The 22,592-nt window shown below is 33.9% G+C and overlaps 2 protein-coding genes and 3 long non-coding RNA genes across 5 annotated transcripts; 2 read left to right on the top strand and 3 right to left on the bottom strand.

The window, feature by feature from the left end:
- Positions 1 to 288: 288 nt before the first annotated feature.
- Positions 289 to 3,621, top strand: LOC147540094 (uncharacterized). Its single transcript, XM_086643193.1, has 3 exons — positions 289 to 312; positions 2,122 to 3,039; positions 3,313 to 3,621. Exons 1-3 carry the CDS (start codon positions 289 to 291, stop codon positions 3,472 to 3,474), a joined length of 1,104 nt encoding a protein of 367 aa, XP_086499319.1. The 3' UTR covers positions 3,475 to 3,621.
- Positions 3,622 to 7,441: 3,820 nt separating this feature from the next.
- LOC147540093 (uncharacterized) lies at positions 7,442 to 11,666 on the bottom strand. The gene is made up of 6 exons (XR_015226354.1): positions 11,619 to 11,666; positions 10,117 to 11,485; positions 9,966 to 10,011; positions 9,546 to 9,709; positions 8,516 to 8,573; positions 7,442 to 7,715 (listed from the first exon to the last, which is right to left on the bottom strand). It is a non-coding gene; the product is annotated as an uncharacterized LOC147540093 (long non-coding RNA).
- A 2,458-nt stretch (positions 11,667 to 14,124) lies between these two features.
- On the bottom strand, positions 14,125 to 14,698 carry LOC147540092 (uncharacterized). The gene is made up of 3 exons (XR_015226355.1): positions 14,582 to 14,698; positions 14,337 to 14,418; positions 14,125 to 14,234 (listed from the first exon to the last, which is right to left on the bottom strand). It is a non-coding gene; the product is annotated as an uncharacterized LOC147540092 (long non-coding RNA).
- Positions 14,699 to 15,500: 802 nt separating this feature from the next.
- LOC147540091 (uncharacterized) lies at positions 15,501 to 15,906 on the bottom strand. Its single transcript, XR_015226356.1, has 3 exons — positions 15,866 to 15,906; positions 15,655 to 15,743; positions 15,501 to 15,568 (listed from the first exon to the last, which is right to left on the bottom strand). It is a non-coding gene; the product is annotated as an uncharacterized LOC147540091 (long non-coding RNA).
- Positions 15,907 to 19,383: 3,477 nt separating this feature from the next.
- Positions 19,384 to 22,461, top strand: LOC147540090 (Galactose-binding protein). The gene is made up of 5 exons (XM_086642023.1): positions 19,384 to 19,488; positions 19,912 to 20,097; positions 20,496 to 21,778; positions 21,859 to 21,944; positions 22,189 to 22,461. The coding sequence occupies exons 2-5, from the start codon at positions 19,926 to 19,928 to the stop codon at positions 22,412 to 22,414; spliced, it is 1,767 nt and encodes a 588-aa protein (XP_086498149.1). The 5' UTR covers positions 19,384 to 19,488; positions 19,912 to 19,925; the 3' UTR covers positions 22,415 to 22,461.
- The last annotated feature ends 131 nt before the right edge of the window (positions 22,462 to 22,592 follow it).

Below are 22,592 nucleotides of genomic sequence, written 5' to 3'. Positions count from 1 at the left end.
CTCGATCAATATCTCATTGCTTCTTTCTCTCTCTCTCTCTCTAACACTGTTCCGACGAGGAAATGTATTCCCTTCCGGCGAGGAAATGTATTCCCTTCCCCAGAACCAGACCTCGAGGAGGATTTCTGGCGAAATTTTACTAGGAATTTCATGACCACGAATTATATGATCTTTACAGAGAAAAATATACAGATCGCAAGAGAGAGAGGGAGAGATAGAGACTGCGATAAAGAGAGATAAAGACTGCGGGCAAGAGAGAGAGAAAAAAAAATTAATATACAGAGAAATATGTCTACAGCGAGAGAGATGAGAGTGATCTACAATAAAAGATAAGAGATCTAGAGTGGGAATGACAGAGAAATAATTTGTGAGAACGAAAGAGATAGTGAAAAAACGAGAGAGAGATAACGTGAGACAGTGGGAGAAAGAGATTGTATCAATCAAACAATATTTTAAATATTGAGAGGTATATAATAAAACAGAAGGGAAAACGATGACTGGGACAAACATCCTTTTTTAATAAGGGATATTGTCTAGAAGCCCCTCTCAATATTTAAAATATAGTCCTTCGTAGAAATAAAGTTACCTAGTTAAAAAAACAATAATTGTTTCCTTCTTAGAAATAAAATAACTAATTTAAGAAAAAAAGAAACAAAATAAATTTCAAGAGTTAAAAATAGAAATTAAAATCTCTCTCAATAAAATAATAAATAATTTAAGAGAAAAGAAACAAAAAAGTAATACAAAAAAATAATAACTAATAAAACTCTCTCTCTCAATAAAATATAACAATAAATTTCGTAACATTTGATTGATACAAGTGTCTGTGCCCTAGGGCACGGGATATACCCTAGTGTATAATTAAAAAAGGATGTTTGTCACAGTCATCGTTTTCCCTTCTGTTTTATTATATACCTCTCAATATTTAAAATATAGTCCTTCGTAGAAATAAAGTTACCTATTTAAAAAACAATAATTGTTTCCTTCTTAGAAATAAAATAACTAATTTAAGAAAAAAAGAAACAAAATAAATTTCAAGAGTTAAAAATAGAAATTAAAATCTCTCCCAATAAAATAATAAATAATTTAAGAGAAAAGAAACAAAAAAGTAATACAAAAAAATAATAACTAATAAAACTCTCTCTCTCAATAAAATATAACAATAAATTTAGTAACATTTGATTGATACAAGTGTCTATGCCCTAGGGCACGGAATATACCCTAGTGTATAATTAAAAAAGGATGTTTGTCCCAGTCATCGTTTTCCCTTCTGTTTTATTATATACTAGGGTATATCCCGTGCCCTAGGGCACGGACATTTGAGAGAGATTTTAATTGTTATTATTTTGTTGAGAGAGAGAGAGATATTTATTAGTTATTATTTTAATTGTTATTATTTTAATTGGTATACTAGGGTATACCCCGTGTCCTAGGGCACGAACAGTCGTATCAATTAAATTTGACGACTTTCGATATTTATTATTGCTATATAGTGGATACCATAATTTTTTGGTATTCTACTTATTATTTATTTTCTTTTATTTCATTTTCTTAAATTATTTATTTTATAAGAGATATTTCATTTTCTTTTTTTAACCCTTGCAATATCTTTTCTTTCATTTTTTTCTCAAATTAGATATTTTATTTCTAAGAAAGATTTTTTTAAATAGGTTATTTTATTTATACGAAGGACTATATCTTAAATTTTGGGGAAGGGCTTCTAAACAATATCTCTTATTAAATAAGGATGTTTGTCCCAGTCATCATTTTTCCTTCTATTTTATATAATAGACTAGGCATAGTCCCCGCCCTACGGGCGGGGAAATGCCCCTTATACAACGTGAAGAAAACATCAACAAACAATCTAATTTTTTTATACCAGAAATCCCAAATTGAAACATACCAATGTAAGATATATAAAGTTTTTACCAAAACTCATATCACAAAAAAAAAAAATTGTTGTTGCAGTATTCATCTACAAATGTTGAATTAACATCTTATATTACAAAAGAGATGCAGTAAAAATGATGAATACGTGAAGAATACTTACAAACATTACCTTACAAACGCCACAGGTAATTTTGTCATAAATTTCACTTGTAAAAGCTTTCACTTCTCAAGCCCAAATCAGCAAATCGGGTTAATGCTACAGTGTCATTCCAAGATGAATCATTGCCAAGGCAGGGTATATCAGAACCATCTCATGAATTTTCCGTCTCCCAGACCGTAAATAGAAGTCTGGATTTTTCAAATTGCACGCCCACAAACTCTGAGGGTTTACATCAAGACGAGAAGCACCATACATCAATGGTACCAGCTCTTTTGCAAGTTACTGTTTTACCTTGGTTCACATTTGCAGTAAACAAGAACAAAGATGTTCTTGCAGCTACAAGGAAGAGAATTAGTGTCTGCGGGAAGTACGACTGCAGTTGGATGTACACTTTCTACTCCTTTCACCAAGTTGCAGAAAAGAGTGTAGGGTGGATAAGCCAAGGAAGTAAAGTTAAAAGTCGTGAATACGTTCCTAATGTTGTCGTTGAAATGAAAGTCACCAGTGCCCAGTGCTCAACTAAGCATAGAAATAAAGATCAATGTATGGTGAGAGAATTCATATTATTTGGTAATCAACCCGGACAAACAGGTGAAGATACACGACATTTCCAACACAAAAGTGACCTTGCAGCCGTTATTGTAAAGGTCCCAAGAGAAACCACTGGCACATCACCAAGTGGTGGGTCTGAGAATGATAATTCTTCAGATTCATATAAGATGAAGTTGTCGGATTTCCTGCCAGAAGAGACCTCCTGCTCCAGCTCACCAAGTACGGTTGTTTTACTCCCAAGTGGTTTTCATGGGTTGCCAGCCAGCGGACGACCTTCACCACTAATTCATCGTTGGAGATCGGGTGGAGTATGTGACTGTGGTGGTTGGGATGTTGATTGCAAACTAAGAGTTCTTTCCAACCAGGAAGAACTCTGTGAAAGCTCATGCAAATCCAAAGCTTTTACAGCACCAGAGCAATTTCATTTTTTCGTTGAGGTATTTCTACCTCTACTCTTACCTTTACTGTCCTCCATCTTTCCATTTTATCTCGACTATAGTTTTATCTGTAGGAGTTTTAAGCATCTTCGGTTCTCCCTTTTCTATATTTGAGAATTTCTTTCATTCTAAACTTCAATTTTATGTCTCAAAAGATTAATTTCCATAAGAAATTTTTCATAGTATCAATTAGCTAAGTATTTCGATGTTAGGGTATCCGGGATGATAAAAGAGAAGAACTATATTAAAATTCTTCTTAAAAAATTTCCACAGGAAGGAGTTAAAGAGCAGAAGCCATTTTTCAGCTTGACCACTTATAAGAAGGGTATCTATTCAGTTGATTGCAATACATCTATCTCTTCATTGCAAGCCTTCTCTATTTGTATAGCTTTCCTACATAGTAGAAATCTTGCTGATCTACCGGAAAACGGGTAACCTTCTCGGTGAGACAACTTCACGGGAACCCATAACGATGAAAACTAATAGCATGAAGGATGCAACATCAATTGATTGGACGAGTATATCAAATTCTGCCTCTTTTCCACCTCATTCTCCTTTTGCAAGGGTTTAGTTACTCAGAAGGTGCTATCAGACTTCGTCTATCTAGTCGTAAGTAAATATATTTAAATAGCAAAGTGTTCAATGACCTAAACAGGTATTCCACAGATGTACTCAAATCAACTTAAATGCAGAAAATTGCAAATGTAACAATTAGTGAATAACCAGTTCCAAATCAAGATAAGGAACTTCTTATTTACAGTTTGTCTGGCAATTGAGTCTAAATTTGCTTTCATATCCGTAGTAATAGTGCTCAATCTCTATTGGAATGTGCATAGTGAGACAGTCTGGTAAGAATAACCCTTTGTTTTTTTTTGTTTATGGTATTAGTTTGTAAAATCGGCAGCAAGAATGCTTATATATGAAGTTAATAATCTTGAATTCCATATTTTGTCCCTTTGCTACTTTTGCTTTGAGAATTCAATATCGTAAATAATCTCGTCAAAGAACTTCTTAATTTTTTCTTTTGCTCATAGATCCTCTCCCGAATAAGAACAATGCCGAGAAGAAAACAAGAAAAGACAATCTCAAAGAGAAGAAAAATAAGGTATTAAACTCTTCTTAACTTCACATTAATATAAAACTACTAACTACAGATATTTTAGGACATTAAGAACTCAAGATCACAACCACATCAGTGAGATCGAATCCAGGTCGGTTTATGGAGAAAACCTAAAAGCTAGGAGATAGCCGTCTACTCAGTCAATCGAGGAAGAGTGTCCCTATTCCATCGAGGAAGAGTGTCCCTATTCCTCTGCCTCTTTTTAAAAGAGAATGCCTCCAAACCACTTTATCCAGGGTCTTTAGGGAGGTCATCTACATTTCTCTTTATCTAATAACATGTAAAATATATGTATAACACAAAAAGGTCTCATGGTTAGATAAATTTGTAGTCTTCGTCGTCACCGTTTGTTGAGTTGTTTGATGAATTTGTAGAGTCTGAATCATCGAAAGCAACTTTCTTCGATAAACCAACTTTAACAGGATGGACAGTTTGAAGTTTAAATGGCACACGTGTATTACTCGAAACAACTTCACACCCATCTTGTAGTTCTTTCCTGAGAACAGGAGGAGGCAAGAAACAATCCATGGATGATCTCTACATTACTGCTGCTTCTATCTTTCAGTGTGGTTTGTTCAGCTTCAAGTTTTAGTACAAAACAGTCTTCATTGTTTATAGCTTTCTCTCCTATGCAGATCGAATTCGAAAATAGATTGGCTGTCAACTTTGGATCAAGACCCTGTTTCATAACATAACCTAAATTAAAACATCTTCAATATATCCATTTTTTTATCGTCTATTTTGCATTTAAAGATCTATCAGTTATATGTGTGATTAAATTTATCAGTTCTGTATATGACTTGACCGGGCCCTCGTAAGAAAATGTCTATATAGACGTGTTGTCATCGATGCCTTAATCAGTAGGGCCAGGTAGATGGATCATATGTTTATATCAAATTGGGACCCATCATCATCGATAGCTTTATCTTTATCTTTTTCTTTCTTTTAACAGGGAAAGAGCTTTAATAACATAAGAATACTATATTGCCCGAAAATGTGGCCATCGTAGCCCGAAAGCTGGTGTGGACGACTCTCATTGGTCTGGGCATTTTCATCTCTACACATCCAAACCAATGAGAGTCAGCAACTTCAGTTTCTGGGTTGTGATCACTTCATACTACATGACAGTGGAATTTCTTTTGTAAAACACTTGTGGTGGTAGACCGACCAACACGAATCTAGCTAAAACCTTTAACTTTGAAGCATCAAAATCAGTGTAATTAATTGAGTAATTAAGGTAATCTTCTATAGAGAGAGAGAAGAGATGAACCCTAAAACTAACCTGTAAGGTTCGACGAAGAGGTCTCGGTGGACCACGAGAAGCATGAGAATGGTGCCATGGAGTTTGTCTCCAAGCAACTTTACCATTACTTCCTGGACTTATTTTACAACCAGACAATACCAATTCCAAACTCCATAGTTCTGGTCTTTACATGAAAGGGAGATTAGAGGGAAAGACTTATTCTTTTAATTAAACATCCGTAAAAATCGTCGGATGAGAATGTTGGAGTACTAAATGGAGAAATCATGTCAGAAGATATCGACACTTGATTTTTAGCAAATTCAGGTATAAAATGATTAAATTTTCAAGCTCCAATCGGTGATCAAATATTTTCTCATAAAACTTAATAATTCGAAAGTGGGTAGGAATTGTTCACCAAATTTACATGAAACTATGAAAGGAAACCCAATTAACATATTTTATGAGAAGAACCGCTTATCTTTTCTGTTCGGCTTCCTTCTCTTCCAGCCACTTTTTGACAGCCTCGCTCAGAAGTTGAAAAAATAGAACCACGATTGTTAGTTATAAGCTTTTGTACCTAGAACCGAGTAAAAAGTCAGGCAGACGATAGTTGAAGTACCTCAGTAGTTCTATCTTTAGGAATCCAATTGAGAAAAAAATATTGAGAAAAAGTTTCAGAGACCTTAAACTGAAAAGTATTGAGAAAAAAAATACCACCAGGTTAAATACAACCACAAGTTACAGTTGAGCACATTTCGGATTTGCTAATTGGTTACTTAGACGAACTGCTACAAAAAACAATATGAATAGTACCCAATTGAATTCTTCCTCGAAATTATCTTTAAGGCTTAAACATTAAACTATATGTTTCACATTGATATAATGCATGAAAATATTTTTTGGTATCACCTAATATACTCGTCAAGTTTACAGTTTCAATTGCCAATTCGAAGAATGATATCTACCATTTCCGTTAGACATGCTGATTTTAGCAACGTAAGTACAGATATTACTACTTGGACTCTCCATGTTTTTTCTTTGTCTCTGATAATTTTTGTATCTCTTTTGGGTGTTATAACCTTGAGAGAGAAGATTTACCTTTGGGTGGGAATAGAAGCTAATGAGATATTGGAAACTTTAGAAGGTAATTGGTGCAACTCCTAATTGATAATGTAAGTTGTGAATTAAGTGAAACCTGCATTTTCTAGAGATCAATTAATATTCAAAAACCCTAAGAAGAGATGATTCTAAAATGAAACCCTAGACTTAAACCCTAAAACAAAGTAAAGACTTACCTACATAAGAATTCATGTCATTTCTTCACATCCCACAATCATATAATTCATCAGTCAGATATGATCTACGTGAACAATGACAACTAAACCCTATGAAAAATCTAACAAAGAAAGAAGAGATAGTAGATCGTAGAAAGATTGTTCCTACCTTCGTGATGACAATACGCGGTGAAGGAGGAACTGAAGCGAAATTGGAGAGAGAGGGAGAGAGAAAGAAGCTGAGAGAAACTGTATGGAGTCAATCGAATTGAATACAGAGAGTAAAGATGAATGACTCATGGGAGAGGAAAAAACCGTGAAGGATGACGAAGAGGCAAAGGGTTTTGGTTTTCAATGTCCTCTTCAATTGAAGGTCTTGATTAAAAGATAAATAATCATATCATCCATTTGAACGCCTAAGATTAAAAGAGAAGGGTTGCCTTTTTAAAATGTCTATGTGGCAATCAAATTATGTCCTACTCAGATTTTGTTATGTCCTAGCCATATTGTTTGTATTAATTATGTCCTAGTCACAAGGATCTGTTTTGTATATTAGACTAGGCATAACCCCCGTCCTACGGACGGGGGAATGCCCTTTATGTAACATTAAAGAGAAGGCTATAAGGGTGTTAGTCCGAGTGAGTTATTAACCGTTGGATTCATCTAGATTGGAATGTTCCCACAAGATATACATATAATTCATGGTTTTGTCCATTCCACCTTCTTTCATCATATCAACAATATTTCATTGGTGAATTAGAGATGCACAAGTACTTTTAGATTATAAAACCAAACAACAATCTACAAGTGTATGAGATTAACATAAGCAAACAAATAAAACATGTACCTTCTCTTTTTTATGCCAGCCTCCTCACTTTATTCCGTTTCTGGACATAGATTGCAACATCAAAATATATTCCACCCATTTGTGTACCAAACAAGTTTTTTTTATTTAACTAAGTTAACCATTGTGTATGTTCGGTCATTTGTTATAATATTTATACGAAGAAAAGGGGTTTCCAGATTAGTTGTTGAAAACCTGCAAAATGTATTAACATTAGTAGTACATACAAGTTGCACAAACAATTCATGAACCGATTTTAAGCTATGCGGGTTGTATAACAATTAATGAACAAATTTTTAAGCAAAAAGTAGCAAGTTTTGAAATGATGTTTAAGAGTCTAAGTATATGAATTTTAAAAGATATAAAGTATCATATTAAAATATAAACCAAAATCAATACTTGGCAACAATGAACAACCAAAAATTAATACTACAACAACAATCAATGAATACATAAATAAGATTTATGTTACAAACTAAGGAGCAGCAACATTATGTAATATCCACAACCTATATAAAGAAACTTCATGTTACAAACTAAGCCAAGTTGGATCGTTAGAAGCAATCACCTACGTCCACAATGTGAAAAAACAGTTTGCACCCCTTGGATCACTAAAACGCACGTCCATAAGATTAGGTTAGTCATTTCAAAAGTTACAATAACATCATTCGTCACTATAAAAGGTCATCTTAGTCGCAAAGGTTATCACATAACAATAATAATAAGAAGAATAATAGCGAAAAATTATAAAGGCAACCATAAATATTCTCTATATTTTTATAAAAGGGTTTAACTAAAACTTTAATCTCATGAGACTGGTCTAACCAATGGAACATGGACAAATTGAAAATAGATAAAGATACATGCTACACCGAATGAACATGTGTAAATCTCTTACTACATATATGTTTCCTATATCAGAATAATTGCACTATATCAAAGTTGAAGCTTACTTCTTACACTCCATTAAGAAAGCAGTGAAAGATGAAACACACCTTCCGGAACCGTACGACACATCCTGAGATTGAAGACGAAATTTGAAGAGTGGTCCATCTGTTATCAGCTTAAACAAAAGTTACAAACATAAGAAATCGAAACTTTACCTATGATAATCGTATAATCATCGTTAAGCTTTTAGCACAATTATGGTTTTTTCTACAAATTGACGCACCTCGATGCCTTCGGTAGTGTGGAAGGCATCTCCCATTGCCGTAAAAATAGTGTCATTGTCATGAAAATAAGAAAGACAATACACCAAGTTGTTTGCCAAAAAGAAAAATTAGACTGAGGATGTCAAATTGAAGAAGCTAGGATTTTGGCCGAAGTAGATGAGGAAGATTTGCTTCAAGATAAATTATGAGAGGCAACTGCTGAAGAAGCCACCATTGAGTATCTGAGTATTTGAGATTTTTTTTCTTCTCTCAGTACATGAGTTTGTAAATTAATTGAAAAAAGAAGAAGAAAAAGCAAGGAAGAAATTAGGAGATGGAATTTTAATGAGAGGAAGAGGAGGGGGTCATTAACACTCTTATGCGTAAATATGGAGTTTTGGACGGTCATTTTTTGTTTAAAAGATTGATGTATCTAGTCAGTATATAAGAACAACAATTTGTCCTAATCAGCATGTAAGGGTATTAATGTTGTCTTTGTATTTAAAAGATTGATGTACCTAATTAGCATGTCCTTGGGTATTAATTTCGTCCTAGTCAGCTGGCTAGGGTATTAATTTTGTCCTAGTCATATTAATCTGATTAATTTTTTTTATTCATTTATAAAAGGTGGGTTATGTTCCTCTTATAAAAGGTGGTTTATATTCCTCAAAAAGATAGACAGATGGCACCTAATACATTGCCAACCATATGGAGTACATTACAATCACCCGTTTTACATTCCTCAAAATAATTTAGCCAAATGACACTTGATACATTGTCAACCATATCGACTACATTATAATTCATTATGAAGTAACTGTACGAGTTCTACTTTGGAATCATTACAACCATATCAAACTCATCATTAACTTACCTCCCAAGAAGAAGACTTCTCTGAATCTTGCTACCAAGTTGCTCGAGGGATGTTCTTAGATTTTTCATCTCCTACACAAAGCGACTCGAACAACTTTGAAACTCAAGAAGCCCTTTCAACACAACGAACTGACACTTTGAGGTTCTCTATCTGTCGTGATTACTCTGACAAAGAACAAAAGTAGTATTACAAGATCCAAATACTGAATCCAATCTAATGATTCCTTTTCTTTTTGGGTTTTAATGTTCTTTGTTGATGTACTTGTCATGAAGTTTGTTCTACGATAATATATATAAAGATGCAATTCAAAATGTCATAAAACTGATCAGATCTGCATAAATGAATTCAGCATAGGTTCAGAAATGAAAGTATTCTGCACAAATTTCTAACCGGTCCAAAAAGAAAAGCAAAGATTCTAACCGACTTTCCAGACGCTCCTCAAAGGAAGATCTTCACTTTCCGCTACCTGGATTCAAGTTGAAAATAGATTATGTCGCGAAAACGAAAGACCTTTTTCTTTGTAAGCTCATTATAGAATTCAGGAAGTTAAATTTTGACTATCTTTACCGACCTTCCTTTTAGCTGTCTTGGGTTCTGAGAAGTTTGAGGAGTAATGGCATGGGGTGGAGACGAAAGACCTAACATTGTTTCAGTAGTCTACAATCGATTTGAAAGGAAATCCATGTCCTGAAATTTTTTGAGTGCTATAGAGAAAACATGCTGCTTTTTCTTGTACGGAAAGAACATGAGAAAAAACAGTTAATGAAGGAGATATATACAAACCGAAGAGAAATCTTTTTTGTGCCAGTAAATAAGTCGAGTCATGCTACTATGCACTTCATGTTCTTGAATTTTGAATTGTCCATTACTTTCACTAAAATGGGTAACTCGTCTAGTAGTCAATTTGAGAACGTCTGAACAGGGTAAAAAGTGAGTATCAAAACAACCCAATCAAAAACCATTCTCGAGAGTCTCTTTTGAACCCCAGTCCCAAAATATTCGGGTTGGTTTGAAACCAGGATACTCTGACTTAAACACTTCAAAACAACAAACATGTTAAACGAAAACCAAATCGAACGTGCAAATGCACCAGACATGGTGACATTTACTTTTTTCATTGTCACTTTAACTACTACCAAATAAGCATTTTCGGATCATTGGGTAACGACTACCAAATAAGCATTTTTACTTTAACAACAAATATGCCAAGACCCACAAAGAAAAATGTGAACAAAGATGGTTACATTAATGAACAGGGAGAGTTGTATGCCCCTTCAAGCTTGGAATTAGCACATTCAAACTTTGGAAAACATGGTTAGTTGGTTACCACTCTATTTTACTTATTGATAAATCGGTTTCCATTAGTGAATCCTCTGCAAGGGGGAATAGGAAGAGCTCTTGGGTACTGTACACTTTAATTCCAGTAAAACATAAACAACTGTGAAACCAAATTTCGGCAAGTAGGAGAAATCTAAGAGTCAAAACATAGAAAATTAAAAGATGCCTAAAACCTAGTTGCTCAATATCGAAAATAATTGAAAACTTACTCTGAAAATCTATTGGATACCATCTAATCGGCCACAGATTAAATTATAATCATATTTAAATACCACCCATTTCAAAAGAAAAATCTATTAATGAACTCAACCAGTGCATCAATTAATACACAAGCTTGGAATATTAAATAACAAAATATCTGAAAATCTACTTTGAAAATCACATTTAATCCACCAGATTTCAATCTATTTTTTGAACTAAACCCCCATATTCTGAAAAATGTATTATGAATGATATGGAGTTTAGATTAGGATTACCTCAACATCCAAAAATCTCTTCTGGATAGCTTGAGGAGGAGAAGATCCAACTCACACATAACAACATGATATAATTTCCCCATCATTCAGGAAAACGATTCTCAGAGCTGTCAACATTAGTAGCAACTGGGAAAAACCAAACATGAAATGAAAAATACAAAAGAATTGAAGCTAATCAGAAGCAAAATCTACCAGGAACCTGAAGAAATGAATAACTCTACCACGAAACTGAAGCAAAATTTCGTTGTTCTCATCTTACCAAGGATGAAAATGATGAAGATGAAATAATTAGTCTGGTAGCTGAAAAGAAAAACCCAAAGATTTACCTAATTTACAAATCTGAAACACTAACAATCATATTAATTCAATACGCAAGAGATTAAGGTTTTCTAATCGGATTGGGAAGATGAGGTAAAGAGATTGAGAAGTAGTGGGACCCTAGGGCGAGCGATTCTGTTGGGAGAGCGAGGATAAATGGTTAAAATAAGAGAGAAAACAAAGTGAGTGGGGAGTTGGAAGGAAGAAAGTTAGAATGATTGGTGACCTAAATAAAAACAAAAACGTTACCTTGACAACAATTAGATTTGCAAAAAAAAATGTGTACTTGAAAGTGATAAAAGTAGTAATTGAGGTTTAAAAATATGTCTTCAACAAAAACTTCTAATGACAAAGACAATATAAAATCAATCTTATCCAAACTTTTTATATTCAAGCAGAAAGGGAAAGAAAACAATTACTCCTATAACAAACTAATTTCACAGACACTTCCACGACTTTCAACAAAAAAAAGAACACTTCCACAACTCTGTCCTTATACGTTAAACCAACAAAGTAGAGAAAGCACTTAGCTTCTTTTGTATTGACAAGTACCACGCACTTTGAGGTCACTAAACATTAATATGTTTAAATAACCCTTCACTACTATAATAATCTAATTAGCAAGCACTCATTTAATGTTCCTAAGAGCGATTTCTCTGGGTACAGTAGCGAGGAGGTACATTGACTGGTTCACTCTTCTCAAAGGATACCCTATCAACAGCTGGACGTCTTACGCACCAGTTTAACCCGTTCTTGTAGCATTTTCCCTTCGCCCATCGATAGAATCATAAGAACGCGAAGAACAAAGCAATAGATATAAATAATTTAGCTTCGAGTGTCAGTAGAAGAAGATTTCATACTAAAGCAATTCAAAAAGAAATGAGATTGTCAAAAGAATTAACGAAAAGTAAATCATTTTTTGTCCCGAAGACCAGCATATCCTTTCCAGATCTTATATAATGGTATCAAATGATAGTATTACTGGAGAAGATGTATGGATCTTTAGACTATAAGACACTGACATAGTTAGCTTATTGAAAATCTATGATTCATTAACTTCTAAACATAGATACATAAAATTAAAAATGGACTCAGACTCATTAGTGCATCATAGCTTTATGTGTTTGACTAATCACTGCCAGAAGATTACTCGACCGCGGAAATTAAACGACAAACATTAAGACGATTAGACGAATGCCAAATTATAATGGTGAGTCCCACGAAACTCCCAAGAATCGAGTACTTCATCTAAAAGTCTAGTAGAATGATATTATTCAACAGTTCCTTTTCAAATAACACCAAATCCAAACTCAAGATAGAAACACAACTTTATTATATAAATTTGTAACACGATTCAAATCAATACCTGTGTAATTTTAGTGACATTATCTAAACATTTTGTATGTTCATTGAATAAAAAATGCTCAATGATCATTCAATATGAACATTGTATCAGAAGTACCAACTCGCACAAAAAGTTATTAGGTAAGCTTTAACGTCTCAAGCTAATATCAAACATGAATCAACAACTTAAAGGAATATACCAGCTAGATCACTCCCATGGAAAAATAGTCCATTGTGATTTTCATATTTAAGCTATAAGAGTGAAGAAACTCATTAATGAAGGTAAAAACAGAATTTAAGCACACCAATCCATCCGAAAGACATAGATTAAAAAAATACAAAAAATAATGAATTCAAACTATATTTAACTGGATTCCTCTCACAGGAAGAAGCTTAATTAACCTATTTAGAATAAAATAGTTAATGTGATTATGAATCAGATCAAAAATTTAGAAATCTGAAACAGTCTTAGCTAAATACCAAAATGAATTAGATCAGCAAACCATAAAAAAAAAGTTTATATGAGCCGACTCGAATATTGGCTTCTTCAACAACCCATTGATTAAAAAGTTTAAAATCATGTGATTGATTTACAACCACAAGTACTTCAACAAGTTTCACCATTATCACAATCCGAGGAGACAATTAAGTAGCAGAGAAAAAATGACAGCCTCTAAGATTCAAAAACTCTAGATTCTAAGAGGTAAGCTTGCTAGAGGTTTTAGGGTTGATTATAAATATCACATTTGTTTTACTTTCTTAGTTTTAGACCGGAAAAGATATCGAAACATCAAATACTTAATACAGAAGATCTCAAGATTTGCAGAAGATCTCAAGATTGTTTTCACATTATCAGAGAAATATGAGTCAAAAAGACTAAAAAAAATGGATTAAATGAGTGGAAAAAATTCACTCATTCACTGAGGAAACGTCACCGATAACAAAGGTGGAACAACCGGAGTTCCGACACAACAAAACTTTGTATAGGCCTTCGAACATTTGTCTAGTTATATAACACAAACAAAAATCCAAACCAACCTATAAATCCATTAAAAGAGAAAACCCAAAACTTCACAAACCAAAACCACAATTTCTTAGTTAAAATTAAAAACCACTTACGTTAAAACAAAAGTCGCGGAGATGAAATGACATACAATCTTACAGAGAATAACCAGAGTAATTTTCCCTCGTCTTCAAAATTTCAATACTCTGCCTGAAATCCAGACAAAAGATCAACAATATCAAGAACTTATGGCATTACATCGGATAATGAAAGATTTGTTAGAAAAGAATTAAAAAATAGACAGTTAACTACCCTTTGATGAAGAATCCATGAACCAGAGAAGCGAAAGAAAAAATTGAATATAGATGATTCTTTCTTGTTTCTTATCGAAAACCTGTACATGATAATTTATTAGGAATCCAAAACCAAAATAACAGAGCTAACTTAAAATGATTTCATTTCTCAAAATTGAATAGAGATGATTTTTTATGGTTGTGTATCAATACTGTAAAAGTTGTAAAGTTAGATTAGGTCCAAAACCAAAATAACAGAGCTACCTGATATGCTATCTTGGAATTTCCAAATTCAACTCTTGTACAAAGTACAAGTCGTGAACATCTTTCAATATACTTCAACTGTTCTATAGCCGACAAACACAATTTCCACTCTGAACTGCGATAAGAATCAAAACCCTTGTTGTAAATATCAGAACGTGAAGAAGAGGATAGATTAGCAAACCAAGATCTATACGAAGTGGGTAAGAATTTTGTGCTCTGACACAGCTAGAAATGATGGGTACCTACATGTTGTTTAAGTGTAAGATTTGATAGTGTCACTATTTTTGACAATTTGACAGAGCCTATACTAAACATTTTGATTTTTAGGCAGCAAGAGTCCTGGTCTCCGATGATATCTCTTCTAAGTTTCTAATATGAAATACTCTATCATGCTCAAACACATGCCTCTTGGTCACCTCATTCGGCTTGCAATTGAAGAACAACAGTTTTTACAATTTGGTGAGAAACTTGTCTCAACAACTAAGATCTTATTAGACAGAGAGAGCACATAAATATGACAGTAAAAACATGTAACCGAGAATTAGCTGTTCCTACCACTACATGTTTGTGAGCTATAATATCAACATTAGAATTGTCACCCCATATGTGAAGCCATGTTTTTTAATTCCCGTTCCTTCTTCATCCTTCTTTTATACATGTTATATCTTTGGAGATTGTAGAAATAGGTTACAGTAAAACCAACCAATAACATTGTCAACCTTCATCAAGTGCTCAGAGTATAACAATAAACACAATGCAAAATCTTCAAGTAACCAACCAAAACAGTGGCATACAACTGGAAGTAAGAAAAAGAATGAAGTAGGTTACAAAAAATAAAAAGAATGAAGTTTGTGGGTATATCCACTTCAAAGCAATTTGGCTGCCCGTACATCCTAATGGTAATAGATTTAGAGTTTACCTTAAATCAGCAAACAACGTGGCCCAAAGCAAATGCTAGTACGAAAGTTTAATATAGAAAATCTGAACCTAAAAACAGAACTATATTTACAAAACATTCTTACACCAATCTAAATTAAAATTGACAACAATCTACAGTAGCGAATGAGAAATACCAGCTATTCAACCGAAAAATGAACATCTAAATGTTGCCAAAGAAATCAGTTTTGATACAGAAAGTAGTTTGTAACCATCTAACTCGAACCTAAAAAAGATGGTAGCCAAAAAATTACCGAAAGTGAGAGAACAAGAAAATCACCTCCAGCCTGCTTTTCGAAATCAAAATGGACATTCGAACCAAAAAAAGATGGTAGCTAAAAAGATTACCTCTAGCCTTCTTGCCGAAATCAAAATGGACATTCAAACCTAAAAAACATGGTAGTTAAAAAGATAAGCAAAGTGAGAGAACAATAATTTAAATTATGTATAGGGAACCCATAAGAACCCTATATAAAGGACTGATTACAAAACCATAGAACCCACTTTATGAAAACGATATTTCTAAACCACTAAAGGATTGCTTAGAAACCATATTTACAACATCAAAGATGCAAACAACCCATAAAACCCTATTTATCAAAACCATAATTACATAATCCCTAAATCTCTTTCATTAGAAGCAAAAAAGGATAAATTAAAAAGCTTGATGCGGCAGTTGTGAGAGAGTGATTTCAGCCAATACTGGTTTAGAAACTTTGGACCCCTAAGTTTTTAAAATTTTAACCAAACTAAAACCAAAACCTTCTCTTGCATACCCTAAATCATTGTAATGGGAGAGAGATAAATCAGTGTAATGGGAGAGAGATAGAAAGGTGTAGTGAAAGAGAACATAGAAAAGTTTGGGAGAGAAAAACTAACCTTTTGAGATCGCGAGAGATGGAGAGCAAAAGTTTGGGAGAGAAAAAAAGAAAAGAGGGATGATGATGGAAATGAATCGGTTCAATGCATCTGTTACAAGAGAGAGAAAGAGGAGAGGGCGGGTAGCGAAGGAATTGATGCATGTACAATGTAATATAGATTTCACTCCAGTTGGAAGAACCGAGGGCTAGATTTGTTTTATTGTAAGATAGATATCTGCGTGGACGTCCAGTCACCTTATTTTTGTCCTAGTCATATTTTTTTTAATTATTGTGTCCTAGTCACAAGGATCTGTTTTGTATAATAGATGTGACATAGTTATTTTTGTGAAAAAATAATTACTTATTTTGAAATTATATAAAAACTCATTTCTATTAGTTTACACTCAGATATTGATGAGTTAGACAATTAAAAATGTCTCGAGGGGGGCACTCTAGAACTAAAGTATCTTGAGTTACTTCTGTTTAACTACATCTATATCATCTTAGAGATCGAAATCGAGTGTTGTATTGGAGAGAGTTTTCTAAAAATCTTATGTGACACTTCAAATTTCTAAGATTAAACGTCTAGTTTCATAAATGTAATATACTCACGATGTATTTGTGTTAATGGTATAACGACTCTTGAATCTATATATAAAAAAGATTCAAACTACTAGACAAGAAAACCGACTACTCATAAATGTAAAAGAACAAGATCTATCTCTAGGTTATATAATCCATAGTCTTCTTTAAAATCAAGTTGACCTTTGCAAGAAAAAGAAATTAAAAAATGGTGTCGTCCCTCAAAATTTTAAAATAAAGGTAAAAGAACAAAATGAAGTGTAGAAGGAAAACCATGAGGTGAACCTTAAAAGAGAAGAATAGAGCCGTTAAAGAGAAACAAAAGGAGGAAAAACTGTGTCCCACATGGACTGCTTAAACGGCAATTCCAGCAAGGAAACACAGCTCAGAATGACATCTTTTACATTTATTTTCCCCATTTCTTTTCTGTATCAATCATATGATAATAGAGAGACACCCAAAATCCATGTAGATTTACAAAAGAAGTCCAATCAACAGTTGAAAATTTTACACCATTTGAGAGACAAGTCCAAGAGAGGTCGGTCTATCAATCTAAGTCGTTGATTTAAATTTCTCACAAATCCGTTTTGAAGTCGGTCTATCAATATGGGTCGTTGATTTAGGCTTGTCACTAATCGGTTTTGACTTTTCCGTTACTAGAGTTTTTTCTTTTATTTATACTCCGTATTGACTTTAATAACGTGCTTCCACTTCTACTCTAAGTAAAAAAAATTATCTCATTACCTCTTCTTTTGTCATTTTCCCACATAAAACATAATGTTTGTGTTTCTCTTATGGCCCTGTGACTCATCTTACCTTAAATCATACGATACGAGTGAAATGCACTCAAAATCAATTCGAACCAGTCATTGGGGCAAATGACACAAAAATAAGTATAACGAGGTTGAATTTAAATTTTTGAAGATTTTGATTTAAACTTGGGAAGTTTTATAGGGCCTCCCCAATTTTGTTAAAAGGCCTCCCCATGAACCATTTCACTTGGTAAATTATCATTGAGGGGGGCCCTTTTAACAAAAATGAGGGGGCCCTATAAAATCTCCCTTTAAACTTTATATGGTTTTTAGTGCATGACCCCCAATTATTTAGCTATATTAGGGGGACACCCCTAAAAATATTTTCGTTTAGGCGTTAACTCCCAAAACTCATTTTCCCGTCAAATAACCGTTATGTGAGGGGCGTGCGAGTCACATGCTTGATCTCTGACCAAAATACCCCCGTCCTAATTTTTAGTATATGACCCCCATTTATTTAGCTATATTAGGACTACACCCGAACCAAAATACCACTTGGAGCTTCACAACCACCTATTTCTCAAGTATCTTCTTCCTCTCAGCCATCAACTTCACAACATGTAGTATCTTCTTCTCCTTTTGGAATAAGTGATTCTTTCATTATTAAATGTTCACTATAAAATCCAGATTTTTCTTCAGTTCGTGGATCTGTTGAATCTAAGCAAATGGGTTCTGGTTTCAATCTAGGGTTTACTTCAATTTCTTGTTCTTGTTCTTCTTTATTGTCAACTTGGACTCTGTTTTTTACTCTGAATCTTGGTTAGTTGTTGAAGGAGAATTTGAAAACAGATTAACGTTGATGAATGGACAAGGTATTTTGGTCGGGAGTGTAGTCCTAATATAGCTAAATAAATGGGGGTCATATACTAAAAATTAGGAGGGGTATTTTGGTCAGAGATCGAGCATGTGACTCGCACACCCCTCACATAACGGCTATTTGACGGGAAAATAGACTTTGAGGGTTAACGCCTAAACGAAAATGTTTTTAGGGGTGTCCCCCTAATATAGCTAAATAAATGAGGGTCATGCACTAAAAACCTCATACGTAAGAAAAACAATAGATCACTCCGAGAGAGATCTACTGTGTTATGTTCATTTATACTCTTTGGTAAGATGTCAAAAAATACTAAATGAGACAAGATCTAACCGATGTCAAACATGAAATTGTATGACATAGACAAAGTAAGTTTACAATTTACATAATTTATAAATCTACTGTAATTTAAAACAAAAAATTAACACTACAGATAAAAAAAGAATATCAACGCATGTTGTAAGTTGTGCTTATCAGATCACCTTCTCATGATCATTCTCACAATTTATCATCATTAGTCATCATTAAATTTCGATATCAAAATAATTATAATCTAATAAAATATTTATTAGGATTTTTAATTTTTTTTACCTAAATTAGTAGACCCACAATAAATCATGTAATTGGTTATTCTTAAAATGACTAATGAGGCATTCAAAAAATCATATATAAAAAAATTTAAGAGGTAATCAAGATTTCTAAGCTATCATCATATAGTGGGTCCCATGAATGGTAAATCATACATGTGGCATGTTGTCATCATGGGCTTATTTTAAGTACAGTAGTCCCTGATCCATTAGAATATTAATATACGTTTCTCTCTCCCAGTAGGATTTCTTCAGCAAGTCTAGAAAGTAGAAACCAGTTGTTGGTGAACATCTCAAGAAGAGAGAGAAAGTGTGTGTAAGTTGACGTCTTTTTCAATTTAGAATTCCATTCTTAATACCCTTTAAAGAGAAACCCTTAATCAGATTTTGATTTCTAATACTCATTGAGATCTACCCTTAATCAAAATAGGCAAAAAAATTAAGATTTTTTTTTCAAATTCTATATATAACTAGGTTAATTATTGAGTTCTGATTTGAATTTTAGAGAATTTGAAGATTTGGGTTCTTTTCTCTTTTTGGTGTTTTTATAGAAATTATTTATATTGATGTTTCTTGAATCAAAATTTTGAACAATTAGTAAATCTTAATCATTTTTGGTTTAAAATTGAATTTTGATTTGTTGTTAATTGAGGAGATTCTGCTTTAAATTGAAGATTTTGAAACAAGAGGGTTTATATTGGAGTTATGATTGTTAATGGGTAGTGAATAATTTTTGCAGAAGATTAATGAGAGATGCAGAGATCACGTAAAGCTCTTCTTCAAAAGAGGAGAGCTTTAGAGGAGAAAAATGTTATCAATGGTGGAAAGACTAAACGTCTCTATTATAAGGTTTCTTTATCTCTGTTTGTGGTTATGTGGTGGCTCTTCTTCCCTATTTTGATTGGTCATGGTGATACTGATGGAGGTAACAATTTCATCTCTCTCTCTCTCTCTCTCTATAGAATTTTAATTTCTTGAATCAAGTTCTCATGTTATAGGTGGTACTATAGATATTTGAGAAGTTTTTAGGTTTTGGACCCAGGAATTGAATGGAATTAAAGATTTTTAAGATGTGGGTTTCTTCAATGAACTTGGGTGGGAATTGGTGAAGGTAATTCACCCGCTACCCATTCAAGTAGTTGTTGATCTTTAGATTATTTGAAGAAGTATTCATGGAAATATTGGTTTCTAATGAGTTCTTAGTTTCGGCTAACGCAAACTCAATATCAGTAGAATTATGTTCACTAGTTTGGTTTGTTTGTTTGTTTGTTATTTCTTATCTTTGTTGATTAGTAATAGTAATGTTGTTTGATTGTTATATAGATGGATCTGGAATTCCGTTTGGCGAATCAACTTGGCATGAAACTAAGCAAGTTGTATATGAAGGATCGGATTCTGAAAGTACGTACGAACTTGTTTCAAACGATTCCAAAGATTCTGATCTAAATGCATTTAATACTAGCTCCAAGACCAAATCTAACAGCACTGAATCACCAACCAGCAAAGAAAATGAAAATGATCTGTTAGTCAAAGAAGGAGACAAAGTGGGGATCTCTGATTTGGCGGCGAAGGCGGAGAAGGATAATGTAAAGACTGATAGACTATCTCGTGCAGCTCCCGTGGGTCTCGATGAATTCAAGAGTAAAGCTATTACTCCTAAAGAGAAACCCGTAAATGGTCAGTCGAGTGGTGTCACTCACAGAGTAGAGGCTGATGGAGCAGAGTACAATTATGCTTCTTCATCGAAAGGAGCCAAGGTTTTGGCTTTCAACAAGGAAGCAAAGGGAGCTTCTAATATCTTGGGTAAGGACAAAGATAAGTACCTTCGAAATCCATGTTCTGCCGAGTCGAAATTTGTTGTTATAGAACTTTCAGAAGAAACATTAGTTGACACCATTGAAATAGCAAACTTTGAGCATTACTCCTCAAACTTGAAGGAGTTTGAGCTACTAGGAAGTTTGGTATATCCAACAGATAAGTGGGTAAATCTCGGAAGTATCACTGCGGAAAATGTGAAGCATGTCCAGAAATTCACCCTTGAGGAACCCAAATGGGTAAGATATATAAAACTGAATCTATTGAACCATTATGGTTCTGAGTTTTACTGCACTTTGAGTTCTGTGGGAGTGTATGGAGTAGATGCTGTCGAAAGAATGGTGCAGGATTTGATCTCAGTTCATGACAATCAAGTTGGACCTGAAGAACTGATACCCGAACAGTTACTAGTAGCCTCACAGCCTGATCAGCCGTTTGAGAGTGTTGACGAGCGAAATTTTGGTTTAGAAGTTGATTTTGAGTCTGGACCAGAAAACCAGAATGTGAAAAGAGAAGTACTTAAAACTAATGGGCGCAATCCAGTTCCAAAAACTAGTGTGCAGCCTCAGCAAGCTGGGAGGATGCCTGGAGATACCGCTCTCAAGATATTATTGCAAAAAGTGCGATCAATGGACTTAAGTTTATCTGTTCTGGAACGGTATCTGGACGAACTGAACTCGAGATATGGCAACATCTTCAAAGAACTTGATGATGAAATGGCCGCAAAAGACGAGCTTCTGGAGAAATACAGAATAGAAATAAAGAATCTTGCTGACAGCAAGGAGGTTATGGTATGTGATTTCGTTATTCTTTTGATTGGTTGATTTGCTTAATTATTTCATCCTTCTCACTGATTGTATTGTTGTAACAGGCCAAAGATGTTAATGATCTCATTGGTTGGAAATCCCTTGTTTCCTTGCAAATGGATAAACTACTAAAAGATAATTCAGTACTGAGGTTAGATTCCCTTCTTAAAACTCTTCAAGTATATTTTTGTTTGCTTTCTATAGGTAAGTGATAACCAATTTTATATTTCTTAGAACCTTCTGTTCGAAGTATAGTCAAGTAACTTTTCGATCGGCCGACAAGGCCAAATTATTGACTTCATGTACTAATCTGGCTGTTAAGACCACTTTATTTCGGGCCAGCATCGTTGTTGCTTACAACATGATTTTTAAAATGTGTTTGTATTTTGTTGCAGATGGGAGGTCGAAAGGGTACTGAAGAACCAGATTTACATGGAGAACAAGGGAATAGCTATTCTACTTGTTAGTCTAACTTTTGGGTGCATGGCTATTTTGAAGCTGCTTATAGACTTGATAAATAGTATACTTAGATTACAGAAATCGGGGAAATATTACTGGATGAGCTCCTCGTGGCTCATAGTGTTGTTGAGCTCTAGCGTAGTAATTATCGTTCTCTTGTAATTTTGTTATACCAATTTCATATCTATTCAAAATCTTTTACTTTGTTAGTCCTTCAGTACTTTCTCCTTTAGGTTTCTTATAAAGGGTTGGGGGAGGGATTTACAACCACTAGCGGCTCAAATTGTGGTTTACAACCTCCTACCGTGAATACTATGAGACATTTTGGTGGGGATTCAGA

The sequence above is a fragment of the Eschscholzia californica genome, unplaced genomic scaffold (assembly GCF_041429995.1).
Source record: "Eschscholzia californica isolate CP2 unplaced genomic scaffold, dmEscCali1.0.p SCAF_5, whole genome shotgun sequence".
Taxonomy (NCBI): domain Eukaryota; kingdom Viridiplantae; phylum Streptophyta; class Magnoliopsida; order Ranunculales; family Papaveraceae; genus Eschscholzia; species Eschscholzia californica.
The sequence above is the reverse complement of the archived record's forward strand: the minus strand, read 5'-3'. Positions and strand labels throughout refer to the sequence as shown.